The sequence below is a fragment of the Clavelina lepadiformis genome, chromosome 2, assembly GCF_947623445.1.
Source record: "Clavelina lepadiformis chromosome 2, kaClaLepa1.1, whole genome shotgun sequence".
Classification (NCBI taxonomy): domain Eukaryota; kingdom Metazoa; phylum Chordata; class Ascidiacea; order Aplousobranchia; family Clavelinidae; genus Clavelina; species Clavelina lepadiformis.
This window is the reverse complement of record NC_135241.1, coordinates 8970118-8992396: the sequence shown is the minus strand read 5'-3', so window position 1 is coordinate 8992396 and position 22279 is coordinate 8970118. Positions and strand designations below refer to the sequence as shown.

At 35.0% G+C, this 22279-nt stretch overlaps 2 protein-coding genes across 2 annotated transcripts; one reads left to right on the top strand and one right to left on the bottom strand.

Moving 5' to 3' along the window:
- Positions 1 to 7797: 7797 nt before the first annotated feature.
- On the bottom strand, positions 7798 to 8640 carry LOC143444890 (uncharacterized). The gene is made up of 3 exons (XM_076943684.1): positions 8538 to 8640; positions 8315 to 8436; positions 7798 to 8116 (listed from the first exon to the last, which is right to left on the bottom strand). Exons 1-3 carry the CDS (start codon positions 8547 to 8549, stop codon positions 7798 to 7800), a joined length of 453 nt encoding a protein of 150 aa, XP_076799799.1. The 5' UTR covers positions 8550 to 8640.
- A 6037-nt stretch (positions 8641 to 14677) lies between these two features.
- Positions 14678 to 21274, top strand: LOC143446283 (choline-phosphate cytidylyltransferase B-like). The gene is made up of 9 exons (XM_076945860.1): positions 14678 to 16159; positions 16813 to 16906; positions 17086 to 17205; positions 17641 to 17792; positions 17954 to 18032; positions 18662 to 18804; positions 19113 to 19292; positions 19664 to 19764; positions 20202 to 21274. The coding sequence occupies exons 1-9, from the start codon at positions 16040 to 16042 to the stop codon at positions 20290 to 20292; spliced, it is 1080 nt and encodes a 359-aa protein (XP_076801975.1). The 5' UTR covers positions 14678 to 16039; the 3' UTR covers positions 20293 to 21274.
- Positions 21275 to 22279: the final 1005 nt, after the last annotated feature.

Sequence of the window (22279 nt, the reverse complement as noted above, 5' to 3'; positions counted from 1 at the left end):
TTGCTCATTTTTTACAGATCGTTGTAATGAGTAAATTATTCGGGGTTTATGTTGATGAATCTAGTGCTTGCAGATGCCACACTTTCCAGTCGGGCAAAATGTTTTGTTTGGCATCTTATCTTGTACAGGTATAGGCCTAGGCTTTACAGGTTCAATTATAATGAAAATTTTATGTAAGTAAGATATAGCCTACTGAAGCAACTGTAGTATGCTGTAGGAACAGCCCATCAGTCTGATCAACGATATAAAGAAGATACTTTCTTTATATCATAGGTCTGACAGTATACTAACACCAGGTTTCTTTTATGATGGACTTTCATTTCACATTGTACAGCATTGAAGCGATTTTCATTCATCTGTTGCTTGAACACGCCACCGGCTTGTCTGCTTAATTTCGCTTTTTTTCAACTTAAGTTTTATGAATTTAATTTTATGGGTTCAATGGCGATGCAAGTAGTTACTAGCATTTATTACCGTAATTATTTTTGAGAACGTTTTAAGTCTTTTCGGCTTTGTCACTTTTTTCCGTTCATTTGCGCGTGCTTGTAACAACTGGCCTGATTTTTCGTCCCCACCCCGCTTTTGACGAAAAATAAATAATTGATTGAGTTAACCCTATTTTCACTAGGTTTGCCTTCTCCTGCACACAGTCACAGCAAAACGTGGCGTACAGTTGCATTGTTTGCTGTAGAGACTTCAAATTTGGTGACTTTTCCTGAAAAATGTTCAGCTATCTGTCCATGTTTGTCTTATAATGTTGGATTTTGTCATTTTTGAGATATTGTCATATTTTCATAATTTTGCTCCCTCTTCGCATTGAAGCGCATCGTTTTCGTTTACTCATTTACGCACCACTAACTCGACTCTTGCGTTCTCTTCTCGTGGTCAGCTGGCTTTCCGCAGAGCGGTTGCGCGGCGTAATAAGAAAAAATTCTAGAAATGTATCACTTTCACGAATACTTAATTTACACTAAATTCACTTTCTTTAGTTTTACAATTATGATGTATACGAGAAGCCAGATGTTTTTGCTACTAAACTGTAAAAATCCGATCGGTTTTCGACGTATATATAGTTTTCGTGTAATTAACGATTGAAAATGTGTGTGCAGTGTCGGCCACATCTAGTTAAAATCGTAAAATCGTAAAATCGCAAGCCCGGTTTGGATAGAGTTAATACGGGTTTAGTGCAGAAATATATAACCGTGACATTGTGTGATGCATTTGCATACTGCACTGGACCCTGCTGCCCAAATTGTGACGTCATGTGTTAGTGAACTTCCGCAATAAACCCAAAAATGCAATGATGCACATTCAAGGTCTCGCTGCTACCATGTCTATATACCTGACCTGCTGTAAAAGTTGGATTATAGAGTCTGATTGGACAATAAAATTGAAGAACTGGCTTTGACTTATGAGGGTATCTTAACTTAATTTACTTCTTGAACTATAATTATCTATTGTAACGTGCGGTTAGAACACTCTAACCTTTTGAAACTACAAAAAACTTTTGCAAGAAATGATGTTATAGTATTAAAAAATACCACCTAGGCCGCTACAGAGTAACGTGTCTTTTCCGGTCGGTAGCATAGATTTACCCACGGTTTTAACATATGTTCACGTCAATTAGAGTTGTTGGAATAGGAGAAGTTAGGCGCCAGGTAATCTACAATCCCATGACGTTCTCACGTCTTGTCATGCAGAAGAATGTCCTTTTTATTTGAAATTGGTTTCCAGATTGTGTGAGGGCTGCAAAACTGCTGTGTTGTTTGCTTAATTATTTCTGTAGCATAAGACTTTGACATCATTGATATGCGGCTGTTCGAAAATCTTCTGATGACGTAGTACTGATCACGTAATGCACTGGGTGACTTGTTACAAACATTTGCTAACGCTGTGAGCATTTAGATCGCATCTTATTCTTAGCTATGGTATGGTACAGTATCATCATAATCTTTATCCTTAGACCTGGGAAATTTTCGCATGGCTTAAACTCATTGAATATTCATTATTATACAGATTATTCCTCATTGCTCAAACACCGGTTACTGTTACCGAGTTAGCCATCGTGCAAGTTGCAACTGATGGATACATATTTTTTATTTGATTTTCGATTTTTTCAAGTGGTCAAGTGATGAAAGTTAGCCGGAATTGTCCGGAACGCCGTTCCGGTAAATGTTTATTGTCGGTACGGCGTACTGGTATTAGTCTTAATTCCAAGGTGACGCAAGCATTGAAAAAAATGCAAAGCAAAATTAGTCTACATGCAGTTATCAGCTCCATGAAATATGTTGTAGTGACACAAAAAACTGGACTGGTACAAGCCTATGACTGGGTGGACATGTTTTGGAGCATAGGTTTTCAAACTGGAGGTTGTTAGCGTTTTTTCTGGGATTCGCAAAATTTTTGTGAAGTTGTAAAATTTACTTAGTTTTTTTTTTTTTCACTTTAACTTAGATGATTTTGATTCATAACTGCTTTCAATTTGAAGAGACTTTTTTAGCATAGGGGTGGGTACTTAACTTACCTGTTAAATTATCTGACTCTATGTTGCGTCCAGTTAGAATACTGTAGCCTTTTGTTGGCTGAAAGGTTTTAATATTACAACAGAAATAGTTTACAAAAAAAGGTTTTTATTATAAGTGCTGTACACTTTTTATTATTACGAATACCCAAGAATATGAGCAATACTACTCCTTATAAGATGTCTATCGAATTACAATCAACATGACTAGCATACACAACTCATCTGTTGATTTCGATGATTGACTCAGATAACTCTGCTAGCTGGTAGAAGTGCATGCTTAAATACATGAGGTGATGGGAGTTAAAATGTTTGATATGAAAAACACATGTTTAGACAATGGGAGCTTTACCAATAGGTAAAGTTGACACATTGAGACATGTATAAATAATAATTAATCAACGTTAAGGTTATTTCTAATAAAGACTTCTTATCACAATAGATCAGACGTGGGCAAACTGCGGCTCGCGAGCCGCATGCGGCTCTTCGGCATATTTTTTGTGGCTCTTCTGGTCGAACCGTAAAATTCCAAAAAAATTGTAAATGCTACCAAGAGTACCGTTTATGAACGTTTCTGTCTATTGTTTTGCTTATTTAGGCCAGCATTTCGTTTATGACGTAACACTAGACATAGAATCCGACATTGTTTTCAGGTATAGATTCTATACTCTATGGAGTCTATGGCAAAGGCTGTTAAAGTGCGCCTCGCCGACATGTTTTTTATGGGTCTTCTAGCTAAAAAGTAACATCCCAAAATGACTACTAATAATATATCAACCAAATTGGCAATCATTACTGATTTTGCGGCTCGCTGGTGTTCATATTTTTCCGCAAGTGACTCTTTCATTGAACAAGTTTGCCCACCCCTGCAATAGATGCTGGGTAACCACCTGGTAACGTACTAAAAGAATTGTTAACACGAAGTTAGTCTGAGCAAATTTTCAAATATCTATCGACATTTTACATCTTTAGCAAAAAAACAAATCCATAAACTTCAATCAATAATTAGAAAACACCTAGCTTTGCAAGAAATTATGTAATAGTATTAAGAAATACCACCCAGGCCGCTGCAATTTCATTGTAGAAAATGCGACGTATAGCTGACAGTTATTTGCCAAAGAAAAATGTAGTTGTTTTGTCTTTGCTTAACGGTAATTGACGAAACGGTAATACATTTTTTTGCACGTGCATAGCTAACTGGTGAGCATCAGCAAAGCAGAGTTTTTCACGGTGAAAGTGTTTAACTTCAGTTTGGCGAGTATTTTTACGTGTTTAGTAGTCATTGATGGTTAGAGCAAGTTAGATATTTATATTAGCATTAAAGTAAACAATGCTTCATGACATTATGGCGAAAAAGTGAAGTTATCATAACAAACGTTAAGAAACAATTCTTTGTCCTAACCTTGATTGTTACATTTGACGTAACATTACGTTACGTAAATCGAAATTTCTGTAAGCGGTCGTTGGTCAAATTTGTTTGTTCAAAAATGATAGCAGTACGAAAACGCTTGAAAATCATTGTTTTAGAGGGCCTCCGAGTGAAAAATGGGATTCAGAGCCATACGTAAAAATACGGTTTTGAAAAAGGAAAAAAAGCAGCTCACTCTACAAGTGGTATGACTTTCCAAATGTTTAAAGAGTATAATTACTATGATCGTTTTGTGCTGGAAATCTTTCTAATAATATTTTTCAAGTTTTCAAACTGAGCAATACAGAGCGGGAAAAAGTAAATTTACTCTTGATTGTTTTGTTACAATTAGAGTTGAGATTTCGGGACGGGATTAACAAATTCCGGGATCGTTCCGGTAAGAAAATTATTCTACTTTCACTATTGTTTCCATTGTATTGCCAGAGTTTGGTAACTGTTCATCGGATCCACTGAATAGAAACAAGAGCCATTCAAATCTTGCTCAAGGGTAGCGCAACAGGGGACCAAGAACCATGTGATACATGTGACCATGTGATTTGGTACGTGATACCTTGTATTAATTTTGATAATGATCTACCAGTGAAATGAATTAAAAAAGTAGCAGCTAAGCAACGTTCCAGACATTATGGTCTGTAAGCAAATTTTTAAAATGAAGGAATATATATATCACTAACAATTTTCTTGACCCACAAATAAAAATTAACCCTTTCTATAATGGCAAAGGTACTCCAAGTGTAATGCCTACTATGTAGGCCTAATTGATAAGTGACTGTATTAACCATGATATAACACATCCTGTAGTACGTTTGGGATTTATTCTTGTACCACCAAGTCTTGAAATTAAACAAGTTTTTCATGGCTATATGTTGTGCTGATTGTATATAATATAACCTAATTGTATAATTGTATATAATTGCATGCATACATCAGTTAAACCAATTAGCAGCGCCCTTATTCATTATGCCCAAAGGATCCCGACTGGAAAGTAAGCTATGGCACTTTTGGTGAGAAATCAAGACACAAAATTGGCGTGAAGAGGTGCACTATGTCTTCAATCCTTTATTGTTGATAATAAATCAATTAGTGGCCAACCAACTTCTGCTTGCTTGTTTATTATAAATCGGAAAGATGAAAAGTTCAATGTAAATGTTAATGAATCTCATGCATCCAGGCGCCTCACTTTCTGAATATCCATTAAGGCAAAAAGTGAGCTTGATTCGTTTTGATGGATCTTCTTTTGAAATTACTCGCATGGATGTGGACTGTTACATCACTTTGCAAATTTAGCCCAGGCAAATAGCTAGTTTTTTTGACATAAAACCATCAAAGTAAAATGATAATGATGGTAAAATGAAACCGCCATACCGTTAGCCTACATTACTAATGATATAAAAACTATAAATGATTACGATAACTATAGTTTAAAATGAAGTAACCTTGACTGCCCTGGCACCGCATTGTCGCCTAATCGCCAATTACTTGCCACTACACAGCCTACACTACTCGTAGCACGTTGAGATGCTACCCCTGACACATCAAGGTGCTAACCCTGACCCATCAGAGTAAAAACTGCTATTGCATTGAGCAGCCAGCGATAGCATTGAGCAGTCAGTCATAGTAGTTTGCTATTGGAAAACAGGCTGCTATTAAACAATAGCACCCGCTCTTACAGTTGCGACCCCGCCTCAAGATATTTTCCATCGCCCATACTTAACATTAGCAATGGGTTTTGTCGACCCCCTTGGTTATTTTTTTAATTGTAAGCGTTAATAGAACTGAAGTATTCATTGAAGTAAGAAGCTTATAAATTTCTTTTCCAAGTCAAAAATATTGGCTTATAGCTTTTATTTGATAGCGCTTTGAATTCTACATACCGTCGGCTCGATAGCCGAGTGGTTAGAGCACTGGCCTCACAATAAATGCGTATTTCCTGTTCGATACCCAGTGGCGTTATACGATTGTTATGTCCTTGGGCAAGGCATTACCGACATTTGCTACTATTAAGTGGAAGGTTCCAAACTCGGCACTCGGCACTCAGCAAATTCGTAACATACAAAAACTTGGGTGATGAGTTTTGTCGAGCGAAAACTTTTCTTCAGCCCTACAATAGGAGATTATCATACCATACCATACAGTCACTTGTACTAAAAGACTCGACTTGACCTGAGTCTTAAAACGTAAATAACTTGAATTGACTTACGATTCGAGTTTAGTGACTTGGTTACGTATCTGATCCAACCTGCTGGGCTTCGCTACAATGAAGCCATTCTTTCTTCACTCGTTTGGCAACGGTCTCCAGTTAATGTAAACAACTAAACATTTATGAATTTTCCAGGGTTGGCCTAATATCATGGACATAATGTCATGTAATGTCAATCGTAGATTATCTGCTCATAATATATATCTCGGTAAACGGTATTTTTGTGGATTGATGTCTTGGTTGAAACTGCAAATACAGAATTAAAAATAAAAGTTAACCCTATAAAGTGCCATCTTATATTCTGTTTTTATATTTTACTTAGTAAAATTTTATTACTTTATTACTTAGTAAAATTTACTATATGGTCTACTGGGTTAGCACGGTTCAGGCACCATTAGCTTTGCAAAAATGGAGTCAACACAACACAACACACAAGGACAACGCCAACTTCAATGCTTTGCGGTTGGCCTGACAGCATATGTGCGACTTCACATTACTAGAAGCATCTATATATGGCAATAATCACAAAAGTACTGTAATTGTTGCTAGAGTCGAAAAAGGATATGCTACTAACCCTGGTAATAACACAGCCCAGTAAACATCCCCTAATAATACTAAATGAGATATGACAGTAGAAGGAACTTAAGTGGTACCCAAGACTTTACGTCTGCTTTTATGAATTCCTTGACGTCTCTGTTAGGGGGAATCCCAGTTTCAAAAAACCCTACCGGTGCAATCTCACTTACAGTGAATATACAAAATCCCTGAGGTACGACTAATATATCCGAAATTCGGTTAATTCCACTAGTCGGCTATTACACTCGCATCTTATTGTATTACGTCCTTTGCTATTTTTATAGCCGCGTTTATTACAGTTATAAGTTATATTCTAAGTTTGTTTTGTGACGTAATATCCAATAAATTCACTAATGATAAAATAACTTCATTCCAATGAAAATGAAAACAAAATTACATTCCATACCTATAAAAATATCAGTAATGGATCAATTTAATTTTAGATGAAGATACGCTGCGGTTTAACTGCATATATTGCTTCCTCTAAGCATAACTGAGAAAAAAACTAGTGAAATTTTGTGCTAATGAAGTTTCGCAGATATTCAATATGCAAATTATCTCAATTTTATACTAATAATTCTTTACCACATTTGTGTGTATTTTGTTTCTTACAATTAACTTAAAATCGTTGTTGCTTCACTAAAGTGTTAAAAAGCTGCTTTTTTGACCGGACTATTTGTATTATTTGCTAGTAATACCTCTTTATTTTGACACCTGAAATTCTTAATTTTTGAACAACTTTTATTGGTGTAATGTACGTTTGTTAAAACAGGCATAAATAAAAATATTAAACACCAACGTTACATCATTTATGATTAAGAGAAAGTTTTGGTGCAGTGTGTTTTTATGATCGACTTTCTAAAATGCCAATAAACAAATTGCACATAGATGAAAAGTACTCAATGTAACTGTACATATGACTACTTTCGCACGACAAAAAGTAGCATTAAAAAGCACAGTCGAACCAATGTAAAACTTAGACAGCATAGAAAATAAACATAGAACGTAAAAGAAATAAATAGGCAATAAGTAGACAAGCGTTTTAATCCCCGATGTAAAATAGAAATGAGCTCAATGTGTGTTCAACCTGCAGTTTTTCTTTAATTTTGAAACACATTGACAGGCGATAGGTAACTCGACAGTAAAAACTGTGTCATCTCTGTTTTCAATACGTTGGTCCATCATAACTGGTTTCCCTTTTAATTTGTTACTGCCTTTAAACTTTCTTGAACATTTCACTGGATTGTAGCATTTTTTTTCACACAGCACAGTAGTCAATACAACATTGTCGAGATTGTTGCATTTAAGATAGGCTTCAGTCCAATGAACAAATCCAGCTGTATTTTTTTGTGGTGTAAGGTGAAATTTGCAGCCGTTTTCGTTTAATATTCTGTCAAAAAGGTTACGGATGGTTGTAAAATTTATTTAAGATAAATCTATTAACACATGCAGTATATTTGTTTTCCTATACGTAAGTATATACCTTGTGAAAATATGCTGATCTTATCCAAATTATTTTTATGAAGTTAGTAAAAGTAATGATAATTTAGCAACCAGTTTGCTCACAAAATTCGGCCGAGAAACTTACCGTCTAGCACTTCTTCCTAAACTCCTCATAAACCGTCTTTGGTCGTTCGCGTTTTTCGTTGCTTGTGACATTGGGATGGCGTTCAGCAGTAAAGCAAATGCGTAGCATAACAAAACGAATTTCTAAAAACATTTTGATAAAGATCAGTAAAAAAGCTATATCGGTATCATATGTTTTTATCATCCAAAAAAATAACTGTTGCATTTTATATTGAATCTGATACCTGCAAGAACATCTTGAATTGATAAAAAGTTTTCGCTGGTAATCTTTAAAGTTGATCTTCTTTCAATTGTCGGATCAATCGGATTGTTGAAGTTTTGAAAAGCGCTTTACTTTAGTCAGTTTTTCTAGCTGTATGGCCATTCTGTGCTTTGTTGCTGAATATATACGCTATACCTGAGAATATAATCTTCTGTAGAGGAATTCACGCCATATAACGTAAGATCGTACAGTGAATAATGGCAATTTGACATGAGCATTAAAACCTTCGCAGAGTTGGGGAATCCCCATTCACATAAAATACTGTTAATGACCAATCGACATTGGTCCTATGAAATATTTCATGATAAAATGATTCGCAAATTATTTAAGTTATAACTGAACAAAAGATAAAGGTATGTAATTTTTTCTGCAAACCATTTGTGTAAGCATTTTACTTTTGTTTTATGTTTACTGATATAATACTGACCTGGGAGAGAATTTCTCTGTTGACAAAGTGACGTAGCCTGGTGTGTTTGTTCTAGTGGCTAGAACAAATGACTAGAATCTAGTCCGATTGTTTCCAAGTTATGATTTGGTAGCAACCTCCTTTATCAAACACACGTTACAAAATATTCAAATTTGTTGCTATACCATTTAAAAAACTTAATATTAAACGGCCGGTCAATTAGAAATACCTTCATATAGGAGCTTATTACGCAATATGACATCACCGGCTATATTTACATTCTTTTGAGCCGGTTATAGTTATGCAGACAGAGATATCACGTGCTTTTTGTTGTAACTGTCTATCAATATCACAAAAAGCCTCTGTTTGCCTATGGCATGAAAGAAAAGTTTCTAAAGTTGTATGACAATTATTTCAACCGCCACAAGTTATATACTCTCATGACGCAAAAGCAATATTTTGCGGGCACGTTATGTTACTTGCATCAAAGGAATTTTACCATAACTGGAAACAAAAAAATGTATCATAATAAGACCATCAACGAACGGACGAAGCACAAGACCGTTTATAGAGAAGTATTGAGCAGATACGAGTCTTTAGTGGAAACTATTTAAGCCAATTTGAACTTTGTGTATGAAACTTGGCATTTTGGTAATGTTATTGTTCTGCCTTTAATATAAGGTAAATGTGAGTAGTCCCATTTTTGCTGACCTGGGAAAGAGATGATAGCTTTGTGTTTTTAGCCACAATGAAAATCATATAACATTACCTTTGATTCATGTTGGCACTATATTTATGGAACTCGATTACTGTGAGCGGATTGAAACTACGAGTAAATATATTGTTGTTGTAACTCAACCAGCAAAAGTTGTAACCTAACGAAATTTCTAAACGTACATGTACATTATTTAGTTGTTTCCCCTATTCTGAAAGCAGTTTGCTGATATTAAAAAGAGACGCAATATTGACATACATATCGGACATATTAGATAAAGTGTTAATAATCGTAATGTCATAGCTTATCCTACAGCTTTGCTTTCAAAATTGGTTTGCTATAAATTGTTTTCTTGTACTATAGGTGTTTATTTAATGATAATGCCACTATCTTTATTATACCGAAAATGATTTTTGTTTTTTTTTCTTGAACATACAGAATACAAATAATAACAATATCCATAGCAAACCGATATATATTTTCATCAGTAGTGGTTTTAGGGTGAGACGAGCAAGGCGGTCGCACCTTGCCTTCCTGTTTGTGTACACGCACTCTAAAAGAAAAAACAGTGCATACGAGTATCATTGCTAACTATTCGCAGTTTTTCAGGACAGGAGTAATTCATTGGTTAATGCTAATTAGCTAGGCTATATGAACTGTAATTAGAATAAGAGAAAATTATGTAAATCGAAAGTTCGTGTGAGATGGTCCCCTCCAACTTTGAAATTGCTTTCATATAGCTTGATGCTTAAACGGTCACGTGATTTAAAACATCATGTCAAGACGGAAAAAGTTTGTTTTCTCTGCTGGCAAGCCTCTGAGGTAGGCTACTAGGCGCTCGATAGCAACGAAGAAATGAAAGGAAAATGCAAAAAATGACGGGCAGTTTGTCAATATTTTTGACAGAAAAGCAAACTTTTTTTGCATTTTAGACCATGTAAATTCAAAATTTTCTGGGGGTGATTTTCATATTGAGGGGCCTGATAAGGACTTTCCTTACTCGACATATTTCCATTTACGATGTTTTTGGCTTCGCATCTTTTAGCTTAAAACTTGTGAACAAAGCGTTGAATACAATGGAAAGAAATCAAAGCTCTTGACTTTTGAGTTTTTGTAAATGTCATTTCAACCAATGTGTTGATGTGCATGCACACCAGAACTATATACAGTAGGCATATAAATATATTGAAAACACATAGGTGGGCCGAAAACACATAAGTACTGAATTACTGTACCAAATTACTTTCTTCAATTATTTTCAATTACTTGGTACTTTTCACGTGATTATTTCAAAATTTTAACAAGTATGTTTTCAAACATACATGTTATTTCCTTAATACTAATTTTAGCATCTGTTGATCTTTTTTAATCTAGAAATGTCAAGTAAAAGTACAAGTGATTCACTGACAAGTGACAAGTGACAACGTCACATATGCTTGGCCTGGAAGAATTTTTACCGGGAGCATAATAGCGGCAAACATTGCATTTGCAATAGCATCATTTATACAAAAAGTACCAGTACCGAGTATACCCAAAAGTACACGAGTACCCAAAAAGTACTTTTATTATAGTAGTACCGAATACCGGAACCGTCGGTAGCCTACTATTTTTACCAAGTACCGGTACCGTTACCGACAATACTTTCAAAGTATCGACTTCCCGCGCACCTCTGTGAAAATACCCAAGTAAACACAAACACAGTTAAGTATTTAGCTGTTAATTGAAAAATTTCTCATCCTTGAGTATTGTACCGCTGTTTTATAGTACATTGCATGCTTGTGCATTTGCGTGGCGTATAGCGTATCATGTCAGACTGCAACTCCATGTCTGGTAGCTATTGATTATGATAGAGAGTTCCACTTTCTCAATCTCCGGAAATTTCTTCAACCCAAAGCGGCTAAACCAGTCAAAAAAATGCCCCACTTAAGATGTTCAGCGGTAAGTGACAAGGGAGACACGGTCCTTATCAGAGTGATACAACAACAGTAAGTAGTCTACCGTCTCACAACAGTATTCCAGCTGAGAGCATGTTTTTGAGAAAGCTCACTGTCAATGAGAACCTCGCAAACAAACACCAGACACTCGTTTTTCTCCTCTAAGAGACCCACTGCAATTTGGAAGACAACTTAGTTTTTTCCTCCTTGTCGCTAGATGAGTCCACAGGAGTCATGGCTTCGCCATGTGACATGAATTCATGAGAGCCCCACATTTTCTCTTAATTGTCAGTCAATCTCTGCCGGCAACATCTGCCCTGAGTTTATAGGCATACTCTGTATTGGAGCTGTATTTATCTAGATTGGAGCTGGATGATGAAAAGATGAGCCGAAAAGTTGGGGTTAAACGAGAAACAATTGCGGGGGCCTCTTGCCGATTTTGAATAACTCAATGTAGCCTAATACAACAGACAATCTAACCATCCTTTACCCCGTTTTGATGGAAATTTATACTCGATATTGCATACCTGTGTGGAAGCATGTTCAGAAATCTTTAAGGAACAAGTTACGAAAAATCTGTAATAAATTTGAAGAAATGATAACAGGAAGCAGGAAGAATAGTACACTTTTATCAATCGAGAGTTTGTTTAGCCTACACACGTGTACTTTGATCCATAAATTTTGGAAACAAAATTTACCCTTTTATTATAACGACTTTTTAATGAGAAACCATACACATAAATACTTGTACCATTCACTACTCTGTCCGCTAGGTAGCGGCAGGTAACCAGGTTTATTTGCCGAACCATTATTATACTCTTTCTCTTCATTCCTTGTTCGTATATCGAGTCAGTCGTCTTGTAGACAAGGGGACATGCAGGCGTACTTTTGAAACGTCTTTCCTCATCAAGTTATGGCTATGCTTCGGCACATGTTATATGCCAATAAAATGATACACAGTCAGCCGTAGTCGTAGACCAGAAACAGCTCAAAAACACATACATGTAGCGTAATGTTCTTCGTTGCGCTATATATTTTGATGACCCCTGTAAAATTGAAACGCAACCTTTAATTGCAGTCTAGATTGGAGTCAGCTTAGCAAAGCAACCGTTCAGTTTTTGCAGTGTAGTGCACAATCGTGTTCAGAAGGATGTGCGAGGGAATGTGCAGCTTTCGACGTGTTGTACTACTGTTACTGCCGTTTTTTCCCAATACGGGAATATTCTTTTCTGCTGCGACAAGTGGCATTCTTTCAACGACAAATCAACATCACTCCGACGAGTGGTTGCACCGAATAGAGGTGACGTTGTTTTGTCTGTTCGGTAAACTTTCGGGCATTACCCAATCTTTTGAAGCATTGCTTCACGGCGGATTAACACACAGGCGTCGATGCCCAGCTCACACTGAAGCAATCTTCTGAAAAGCATTACTGTATTATAGTTGTACGTACGCGGTAGTTTTGATGGTTCACATTTGTTTCAACTTTTTATCGGTCTGCATAGTATCGGATAATATGAATTTTGTTTAAACCTTCTTTTTTACAGTTTTACCCTATATCGTGTCATATGGTAAAGCGGTTCCACGACATATGACCGCGGGAAAATGACCGCGAACAAACTCACCGGGGACAACTGAACGCGACGTAAATTGACCGCGAACAAACTGACTGTGATCTAAATTGACCGCGAACAAACTAACCGGGAACAGACTTACCGAAATGAAAATTGACCGGGAGGTAAATTGACCGTGGGAGTCCTGACGTACAGCTTCAATCTGACAATTTACTTAACTAAAGTGTCCATTGTTATTGCAATGAGTCCATTGTTACAACATGAGATAGGCTACAACGCATTGTTTCATAATCTCATCAAACAACTCGTCTAGACCGGGAAAATGCATGTAACAATAGGAAATCTATGAATAAAGGTGAAAAACCCGTAGGGTCACCCTACACCCTACAAGGGGCCAAAAAACTCTACGAGTGGCAACCTTGACTGCAATACACATACTAAATTGGATAGTGACTAGATAGCGACTAGATAGTGAATTAGAATTTTGACCTTTTGACGGCCAATTTGTCGCCGGTTAATTTGATCGCCGGCCAATTTATCGACGGTTAATTTCATCGCCGGCCAATTTACGTCACGGTTAATTTGATCGCCGGCCAATTTGTTGCCGGTCAGTTGTCCACTACCAGTTGTCGCCGGTGAGTTTGTTCACGGTCACTTCTCGTGATCCCTGGTAAAGCCTACTTTGGTTTCCACACGTCTAAAATCGCGGAAGTAAGATCGATAACTTTTTCTTTACTGTTTCCTGCCTCCCGCTGTGTTTTCATTATCTGTGCCTCTTTTGGCTATTTACTCCTTTCTGCTGTCTCTGGGATGCGATGGCCAAATCGTATGACATGCTTAACTCTATTGTGAAAAATTTCCCTGTCTGGTTTATAGTTTTATTTATTAATTATCTAGTGATACATTGCTTTCCCTCGTTTCACATTATCGAAGGAAGGAAAGTGTTATGTAGCGTTCACTACTCTGTCCGCTAAGTAGCAGCAGGGAACAATTCTTTTTGACCAAAGAATTATTGTTTTTTCTCTTCATTCCTTAATCCTTGTTCGCATTTCGAGCCAGTCGTCTTTTAAACAAGAGGATATAAAGGCGCTTTTTTGAAACGTCTATCCGCGTTAAGTTATATAATTAGCAAAATTCAAAATCATGTCTGAGTTTGAGACTGATCATAAAATGTTAAAGCTGAAATAGAATAATATCTACGTAAAACATTAATATCAAAAAATTTTTTATCACGGTGTCCTCGCTAAGATCCAGGCCTGGGAACGTTTAGCATTAAATCATTAATTTTCAAGGGCAAAACTGTTCTTATTAGATTAAATTTTGTATTAATATAGAGAGCATAAACAAGAAAAAAACAAACCAGTTTTTAGCATTTTGCTATGGAAGCTCTGGATGCTAGAAAGAAAAAAGAGTTCTATCAAGTGGCAAAAATATCACTATTTCAGGTGTCTATATCTTTAAGCTAATTGAGCTAGAACGCTGAAATTGTTTTGTTTTGTTTCGATTCTGGAACTCTTTGTCATAGCCTATATTAAAACAAAAAAATATGAGAGGTAGGCCTAAGGGTGTTCATTTTCATTTTTTTGGTGATTTTTTATGGAATGACCCCATTGCATTGACATATGGATGTTGAAGTGATCAATGTAAAAATTGTCTCTGTTGCATGCATTTACTGCAGTCACATTAGTCTCAATGCAACCCAACAAGCAACTGATGTAAAAAACTCTTACTAACTTTTTTGTAAAAAATACGTTGTATGCTGGTTGTTTTCCGATTGAAAGAGAAAGATTTCTCAAATAAGTTGGTAGTTTGAAGGTTGACCTAGGCTAGCTGTCCTAGCATCTCTATTACGTTCATTGATTTCTCATTATAGGCCTAATATGTAAATCAAACATAGGCTACACTAAAATACAATTTTTGTTAAGTATTTATGTTTTATCACATTTATAAATTAAATATATATTGTGTTTAAATACTAACTTTGTTGTTTTGTAATTAATTTTAATGGTATGTATACATGTATAAACCATTAAAACTGGTTGAGTAGTAAGCCTTTCATTATCCTGTTTTGAGGTCGAATCAAAGAATGAAAAGGAATTTAGGTTTAATTTGCATACTATGATGTCAAAGTCACTACAATTATGATTGATTCATATGTGCCCACAGTTTTCAAACGGTCCTGTGTGAGAAAATGCCATATTTCGGTTCTTGGTGAAGAAATATGCCTGTTATTTTCCTAACCGGAATTGGAGAACTATTGTCATTTCATCAATAATTCCTTTGTATATCCTTTTAGCCTAGTGATCTGCGTACGCATAAATTCCAGAACAGTTTGTAGATTTAACAAATATATAATGGAACTGCAAAGTATATTTGTTTACCTTTAATTTTATAATGGGCTGCGAATCATTGAAAAATTTTTTTAAGCGAACCGCTTTGCAAAAGTTTTAGGAAGGAGAAGCACTAATGTAAAACATATGAACAACTATTATTTTGACCATACTTTTAATTGCAATTTTGATATTATTTGTTTCATAATAAAATTCATCAGTTACATTTTATTTTTATTAAATTGAATTAAATCCATTGCCATAACTTAGACGTACAACTTGCCATGGAACTGCAACTGCATTTCCAAAACTTGCTTCGGTACGGTTGGAAGTTTACAGTGTTTATCTGTCTTTTGAAATTTCTTGTTGATAGGTTATATTAATCAAGTAGCACAATTAAAAGTAGCAGTTTCATCCTTATGTGATGAAGTGGTAATTATACCCAGTGCTTCCAAAGAAAATAGTTCATCAAACTTTATCTTACAAATTGGACATCCACATTAGAAAAATGTCTTCCAGCTCAGGAATGGTTCGTAAGCGTCTTCATGATCAGGATGATTCCGCAACAGATTCTCAAATGAACGATAAGACAGAGTATTCACCTAAAATGAGAAAGTTGTCTGAAATGGTAAATATAAAATGCTATTCGCTGCGTTTATTTCACTGACAAAAAGTGTTTATTTTTATTAAGAGCATTTGTCTTTCAAAAATGATAATTTTTTTCAGAAAAATATTACACACTAATTTAAAGCTAACTCTAATCTATTACCTAACCTAATTGAAACCTTTATCCAAATGCTATAACCATATACAACAACTTGTGTATGTAGTTCTTCGTTTAACCTAATTATAAATTTTTTTATTATGAAGTTGTTTCGGTTTTTGCATCATTCATAGCATACTTATTACATAATGTAATAAGTTCTTTCTTTTGTTGACATCTCATCCACACTCTTCATTCTTTTTTTTCCTTTTTTGTTGATATCTCATCTACATGTAGTGTAATGGTTTTATTTGGGGTTTTCAATGACACAGATACCATAATTAAGTGAGTGTTTCACATATACGATTTTTAATAGGCCTACCTTCATAATATCAGAATTCAGAGAGAGGTTTTATTTTATCATCATATGTTGTGCTTTTGTTATGCAGTTTGAAAACTTCTATTTTGATTTTGCTGAATATTAATCCTTAATGATTAATTATCATGTATTTCGGTGCCATGTGTAAGTATATTGTTGTATTACCTACAGTTTTGTTGATTGTTCTTTGCTTATGTAGGCGCTTTATTCACCAGCACAATTTTGGACTGCAGATGAAAGCAAAAGTAAAAAGACATTTTTAAGGATGTCTAAGCAAGAGGCTCGGACTGGCAGTAAGTTAATCTGTAAAAACCTTACTGTATTTTTTAACACGTTGTCTGAAATGATACCATGATTATATATATTTACAAATATTTTCTATCATGGAATATATGATACATAAACAAAGTTATAAAATTACTTTGTTGTTTTAATGTATTGCAACAATGTAATCATCTTATATTAAATGCAGCTGCTGACAGGCCAGCAAGGGTGTATGCTGACGGAATTTATGATATGTTTCATTCTGGTCATGCTAGAGCATTAATGCAAGCAAAAAAACTTTTTCCAAATACTTACCTCATTGTGGGAGGTATGTGGTTAAATTTTCTTGCTGATTGTGACAATATTTTTGTGTATTCTGTGTAATAGCTTACTAATATGTGAGCATAGGCTATGGAAAATATTTTGTGAATGTTGGAATCATAGTATGGGATGTGAAATTTACAGAAATGTCAGGAATATAGGAATTGATCATTGTAGAAATTTTGCCTACCAGACTGTACAGTAGTTGAAGAATAAACTATTCCCAATATATTTAGGTTCTACCAAATTCTGTTGTAATGTTTAGTGAAGTTAGAAAAATTAGCTTAAGCAATCTACAGCCCTGCCTTGACAGCAATTTATTTACTATGATTAGATAATAAACTTTCAGTTTTCACTTGTAAATTAAGCTGTTCCTTATTCTGTAACTAAGTGGTGAATTGTTGCAATTGGTAACTAAGTCATTTCTCATTACTTGTTGCAGTGTGCAATGATCAGCTGACTCATAGACTTAAGGGTCGAACTGTAATGCAAGAGCATGAAAGGTATGAAGCATTGCGTCATTGTCGATACGTTGATGAAGTTGTAAGAGATGCTCCATGGACACTGGACGATGAATTTTTGGACAAACATCAGGTACAAACATCACATCAACTGCAGTTATAGTACTTGTATTTAATGACAATACCATTTTGTACAGTAGTTACAGATGAAGCCATTCAACAACTTTTTCCCATGCTATGGTCAGTTAAAGTTTGTTTTTGTTTTGACTTACACTATCGTTTTAACTTGGGCAGATTGACTTTGTAGCACATGATGACCTTCCATATGCTTCAACATCATCTGCTGATGTTTACAAACATATTAAAGAAAAAGGTAACATGCAATAATAAAGGTGAATTTTGGCCATTTATCCGATTCAAAAATTTGTTTCAATTTAAAGCAGCAGAATACAGTTGGAGAATGACATTTTTCGTAGCACTGATAGGCTAAGCTCAGATGTTGTAGTCATTTAGGCTTAGTAGGCTACCCTCAGCCTCACCTACAGACTAATAACCTGCCAGATTATTATAAAGAGCTGTAACCTTTCTGGGGCCGCTTTATTGGTTTAACTCCTTAGTATAATTGTTTGCATTACAGTGGTACAGTAGGTGAAGAGGTGTTAAATTGTTATTATACAACAGAAAATTAATGATCAGCCTTCCTAACCTATAACAAGTCATCAACAACACGAATCTTCATGATCTTTAAGTTCGAGATAGTGAAGAGTGCTACTTAAGTCATGACAACCATAAAACACTTTCAATCAAAATTTCAATTAAAGAGTTTCGAGTTATCCTTGTTTACTTTCATTGTAATTGTTGTTTCATTGAGACAGTTGAAGGTGCTTTAAAGTATGAAACAAACTTAGTTAATTTAACGAGCTGCTGCTGTGTATAGACTCTGTGATTAAACTACAGCTGTTTTTTGGGTTAGCCTTTGGTAAAACGTTTGTTTTGTTAAAGGTATGTTTTGTGCAACCCAAAGAACTGAAGGTATATCAACTTCTGATGTGATTACACGAATTGTCAAGGATTATGATGTATATGTACGCCGCAATTTATCTCGCGGTTATTCTGCTAAGGACCTCAACATAAGTTTTATAAGGGTCAGTTAAATTCATTTTATTATACATCGGTGCATGGTGTTAAGAGTGGGTTGAACACGAAGAATGAATAAAACAGCCCGAACAATTAAGCACATATCTGTAGCAGATGTTTTGTTTCAAACTAGAAACATTCATCAGCATTGTGAATGTTTCTAGATTGAAAGAAAACATCAACTGCAGATATGTTTAACAGTACTCTGGCTAATATTTTGTCCCATTCTTTGTTTTAGAATGCAATTAATGGCGTAAAGCTACTATATAACCATCAAACTCTCAATTTTATGTTTTTTTGAAAATTATCATTTCAGGAAAAGAGAATAAGTGTTCTGAACACTGTAGATACAGTGAAAGATCGTCTGAAAGACATGGGCGAGAAATACAAAGAATTTGTTGGGAAGATTGAAGATCGCAGTCATGAAATGCTTGATAAATGGAGAGAAAAATCTAATGATTTTGTGAGAAACTTCATTGAGATGTATGGGACTATGGTAAGTCACAAATATAATATTTATTCATGTTTGTTATTTACTTCAAAGTTCAAATAACTAAGTCAAATACTTCCATAAATACACAAGGAGGTTTGGTTAGCATAGCACTTAAGTTTGCTTCTTGTTTGATATGCCGTTGCATTATTTGTCACAATAAAAGTTTTTCAAACACTCATCTCCAAATGGCATTACAATTTGTGAATTTGTTTACTGGGCGAGGCAAATGAAGCAATTGCAGTTAATCATTAACGTGAATGCATCATCACATAATCATAGCACTCATCATTACTCCTACCACTGTAGTTGTGCCACGTTTACCTTATAAACCTGTGTATAATCCTCTGCAGTTGATGCTTTTTAAATTCCCATAGAATCAATACAAAGACCAGTTTATTGAAGCAATATCTCCTGGCCGTGTTAGTCCAATTAGTATTCCTTCATCTCCAACTGATAACGATGATGAATATGACAGGTTAGACTCTATTTGACATGAAATTACTAATACATTGATTTCGTTATAAATATATATACTAGTGTGGTAATATGAAAGAAACTTTCTATCAATCTATCTGCATTAATATACTTTCTACTTGTATAATAATGGTGTTGACTTTGGTAAAGTATGGCAAGACAAAACAAATATGTAAGCATTAATTAGAAGGTAATTTAGGTGTTGCTATTTTCAAGGAAATAAAGTATAGCTGTTGTTTTGATTTATGAGGATGTTGACAGCATACCAAAATAGAACGACTTAGTTGTGAACTTTGATCTGCTAAGTTCATAAATCAATGACTGAACTGAACTTTGTACAATGTAACTGTTTGGTTGTGGCGTCAACAAGGCAACCGACCTTTCGACTTTGTACTGCTTGATTGTTGCCTTAAGATTGTCAATTGTGTTTATTTACAGCCCACGTTCCCCAAGCTTTTTGGTAAAAGAAACAGCAAATGCATTATATGAAAACGAAGATTATGATGATGATGATGAAAAGGACCTGTAGTTAATTGTTTTACAGCCAATGTTCACTGGACAGTGGACAATGACTATATTATGCGTTTCAATTCAAAGAATATAGATAGATGTATGATAGGTTAATAATGTTAATTTATTTGCAAATTCCTCTTGTTGCCATATTATAACCACTGCGTAAACAGGGATTGCGTTGAAAGTTTATCGTCAGAATAGCATGTTAACTGTGAAGCAGCAATATAAATTTTTAATATATGATTTGTTTTTCTTCGTTTCATGCCACTGTCTCTTATACGAAGATAACTTGTACTTGAAGCTCTGTCATTGCAACTTCAAGATGAATAAAAGATATTTTCTTTTCTTTTTCCAGTTTTCCCAACCATAGTAGCAAACATTACAACTTCACCGTGACATAGTTTTAGTAAATTTATTTCTTTTAAACAGTTATATTGTGGAAACAGTATGTTTGGACTTCCTTTATTGGTGTAACCCAACAGTTAGTTTTACAAAAAATGAGCTATAACGATTAACTGGCATTCGTTTTAAGCGTGAATTCTTCAGCTAAGCCTTTATTGTGTGATTGACTGATTTCAAATTTTACCACAGTATGACGAAGGAAAAATTGTTTAAAAAGTCCTAAACTAAGGTAAAATAAATTAATTCAATTTTAGTCTCTGTACTTTTTAAGAAAAACAAGACCTGCTTTTTGCAACCTACTATAAATATTGTTACCCATACAATCACTATGCTTTAGATTTTGTATACTGTATGTCAGTATTGTATTTGAAAATGTACGCAGTTTACCTTTAGTGGTTATATTTAGCTAAGTGCAAGTTACGTATGCAACAAGCAGCATTCCCAGCACGGATTCGCTGTTGAGACATCTGCATTGCAATTGTTTTTAATCTCCTCTCTCTAAGTGAAGTAATCTTGCCACACACAATAGCGTCACGCTTATTAATTATTTGCAGAAGTGTACTTGTGGAAATGTGCAATAAACTTGCTGAAACGGTCTTGTGTTCTACTTTTGATAAAATATTGACCAGTTGGCTGAATGGGGTCTGTAAATTTCGACAACGTTGTCACCTCGAAAATAAGGGGAACCTTAAATATATCTACAACAGAATAATCCATTAAACAAAGGACGGCAGCATGTTTTAATAATTCCGATGATTTTGTAAGTTTGGTTGGTTTTAGGAGTTTGAATGTAATTGACAGCAAAGGTTTTGCGCAGTAGTGTTGTTCGTTTTGAGTATTAAGCTTCTTGGTTAAAAATATTTTGGCGTTCAGATAAAGCGCGCCTGACTTGCCCTCGAAAGTTTCGATTTTAAAAGTTTTTAGAGCTATTTTAAAAATATCGTTACACCAGCTCAATTAATATCTACTTGCAAAGATTATTAATAAATTTCAAAAATTTTTTACATAGCTCACAAGGGAATTACAGGTTGTACCATAAAGTAAAACGTTTCTGGTTGAATTAAAAATAGCATTTATTTGAGCATGTGGATGGTTTTACCATTCTTTTATTACCTTTTTTCATTTAAAGTAATTCACAATGTATAACGATGGATGTAATCGATATGTACCTTATTTTTTGCGAATAGTAAACTCGGCTACTATTTCTTATTTTCGATCATTTTGCGCGGCTCCCAATCGAGTTCAGTTTCTAGTTTTTAATCAGATCAACAGACGATCGGACCTCTTTTACTGTGCTGCTGATCCTGTGTAATCAGCGGATGCTTACTGCAATAGACTGCTCATTGCTCACATTTGAAGTCTTGTTGAAAGAATGTTTTCACACTTTCAATTCGGTACGCTGCGGGAGTTCCACTTCGTCTAAATGACGACTTTCAATCGAATAGAATAGAGTAAAACTGTAGCATCGTTTGTTGCGGCTTTTAATCAAGAAAATGCGGGCATAGTCTATTTTACAACGTTAGTTTTTTACCATCTGAATACGTCATATAAAAGCATGGATTGATTCGGCGCTGGTATTAATGTTACCAACGTAATAAAAT

Coding starts and splice junctions, on each gene's coding strand:
- LOC143444890 (XM_076943684.1), bottom strand. Junction 8,117..8,314: donor TTAGGAAGAAGTGCTAGACG/GTAAGTTTCTCG, acceptor CCTTTTTGACAG/AATATTAAACGAAAACGGCT.
- LOC143446283 (XM_076945860.1), top strand. CDS start 16,040: ATGTCTTCCAGCTCAGGAATGGTTCGTAAGCGTCTTCATGATCAGGAT. Junction 16,160..16,812: donor TGAGAAAGTTGTCTGAAATG/GTAAATATAAAA, acceptor TTGCTTATGTAG/GCGCTTTATTCACCAGCACA. Junction 18,033..18,661: donor CAAACATATTAAAGAAAAAG/GTAACATGCAAT, acceptor GTTTTGTTAAAG/GTATGTTTTGTGCAACCCAA.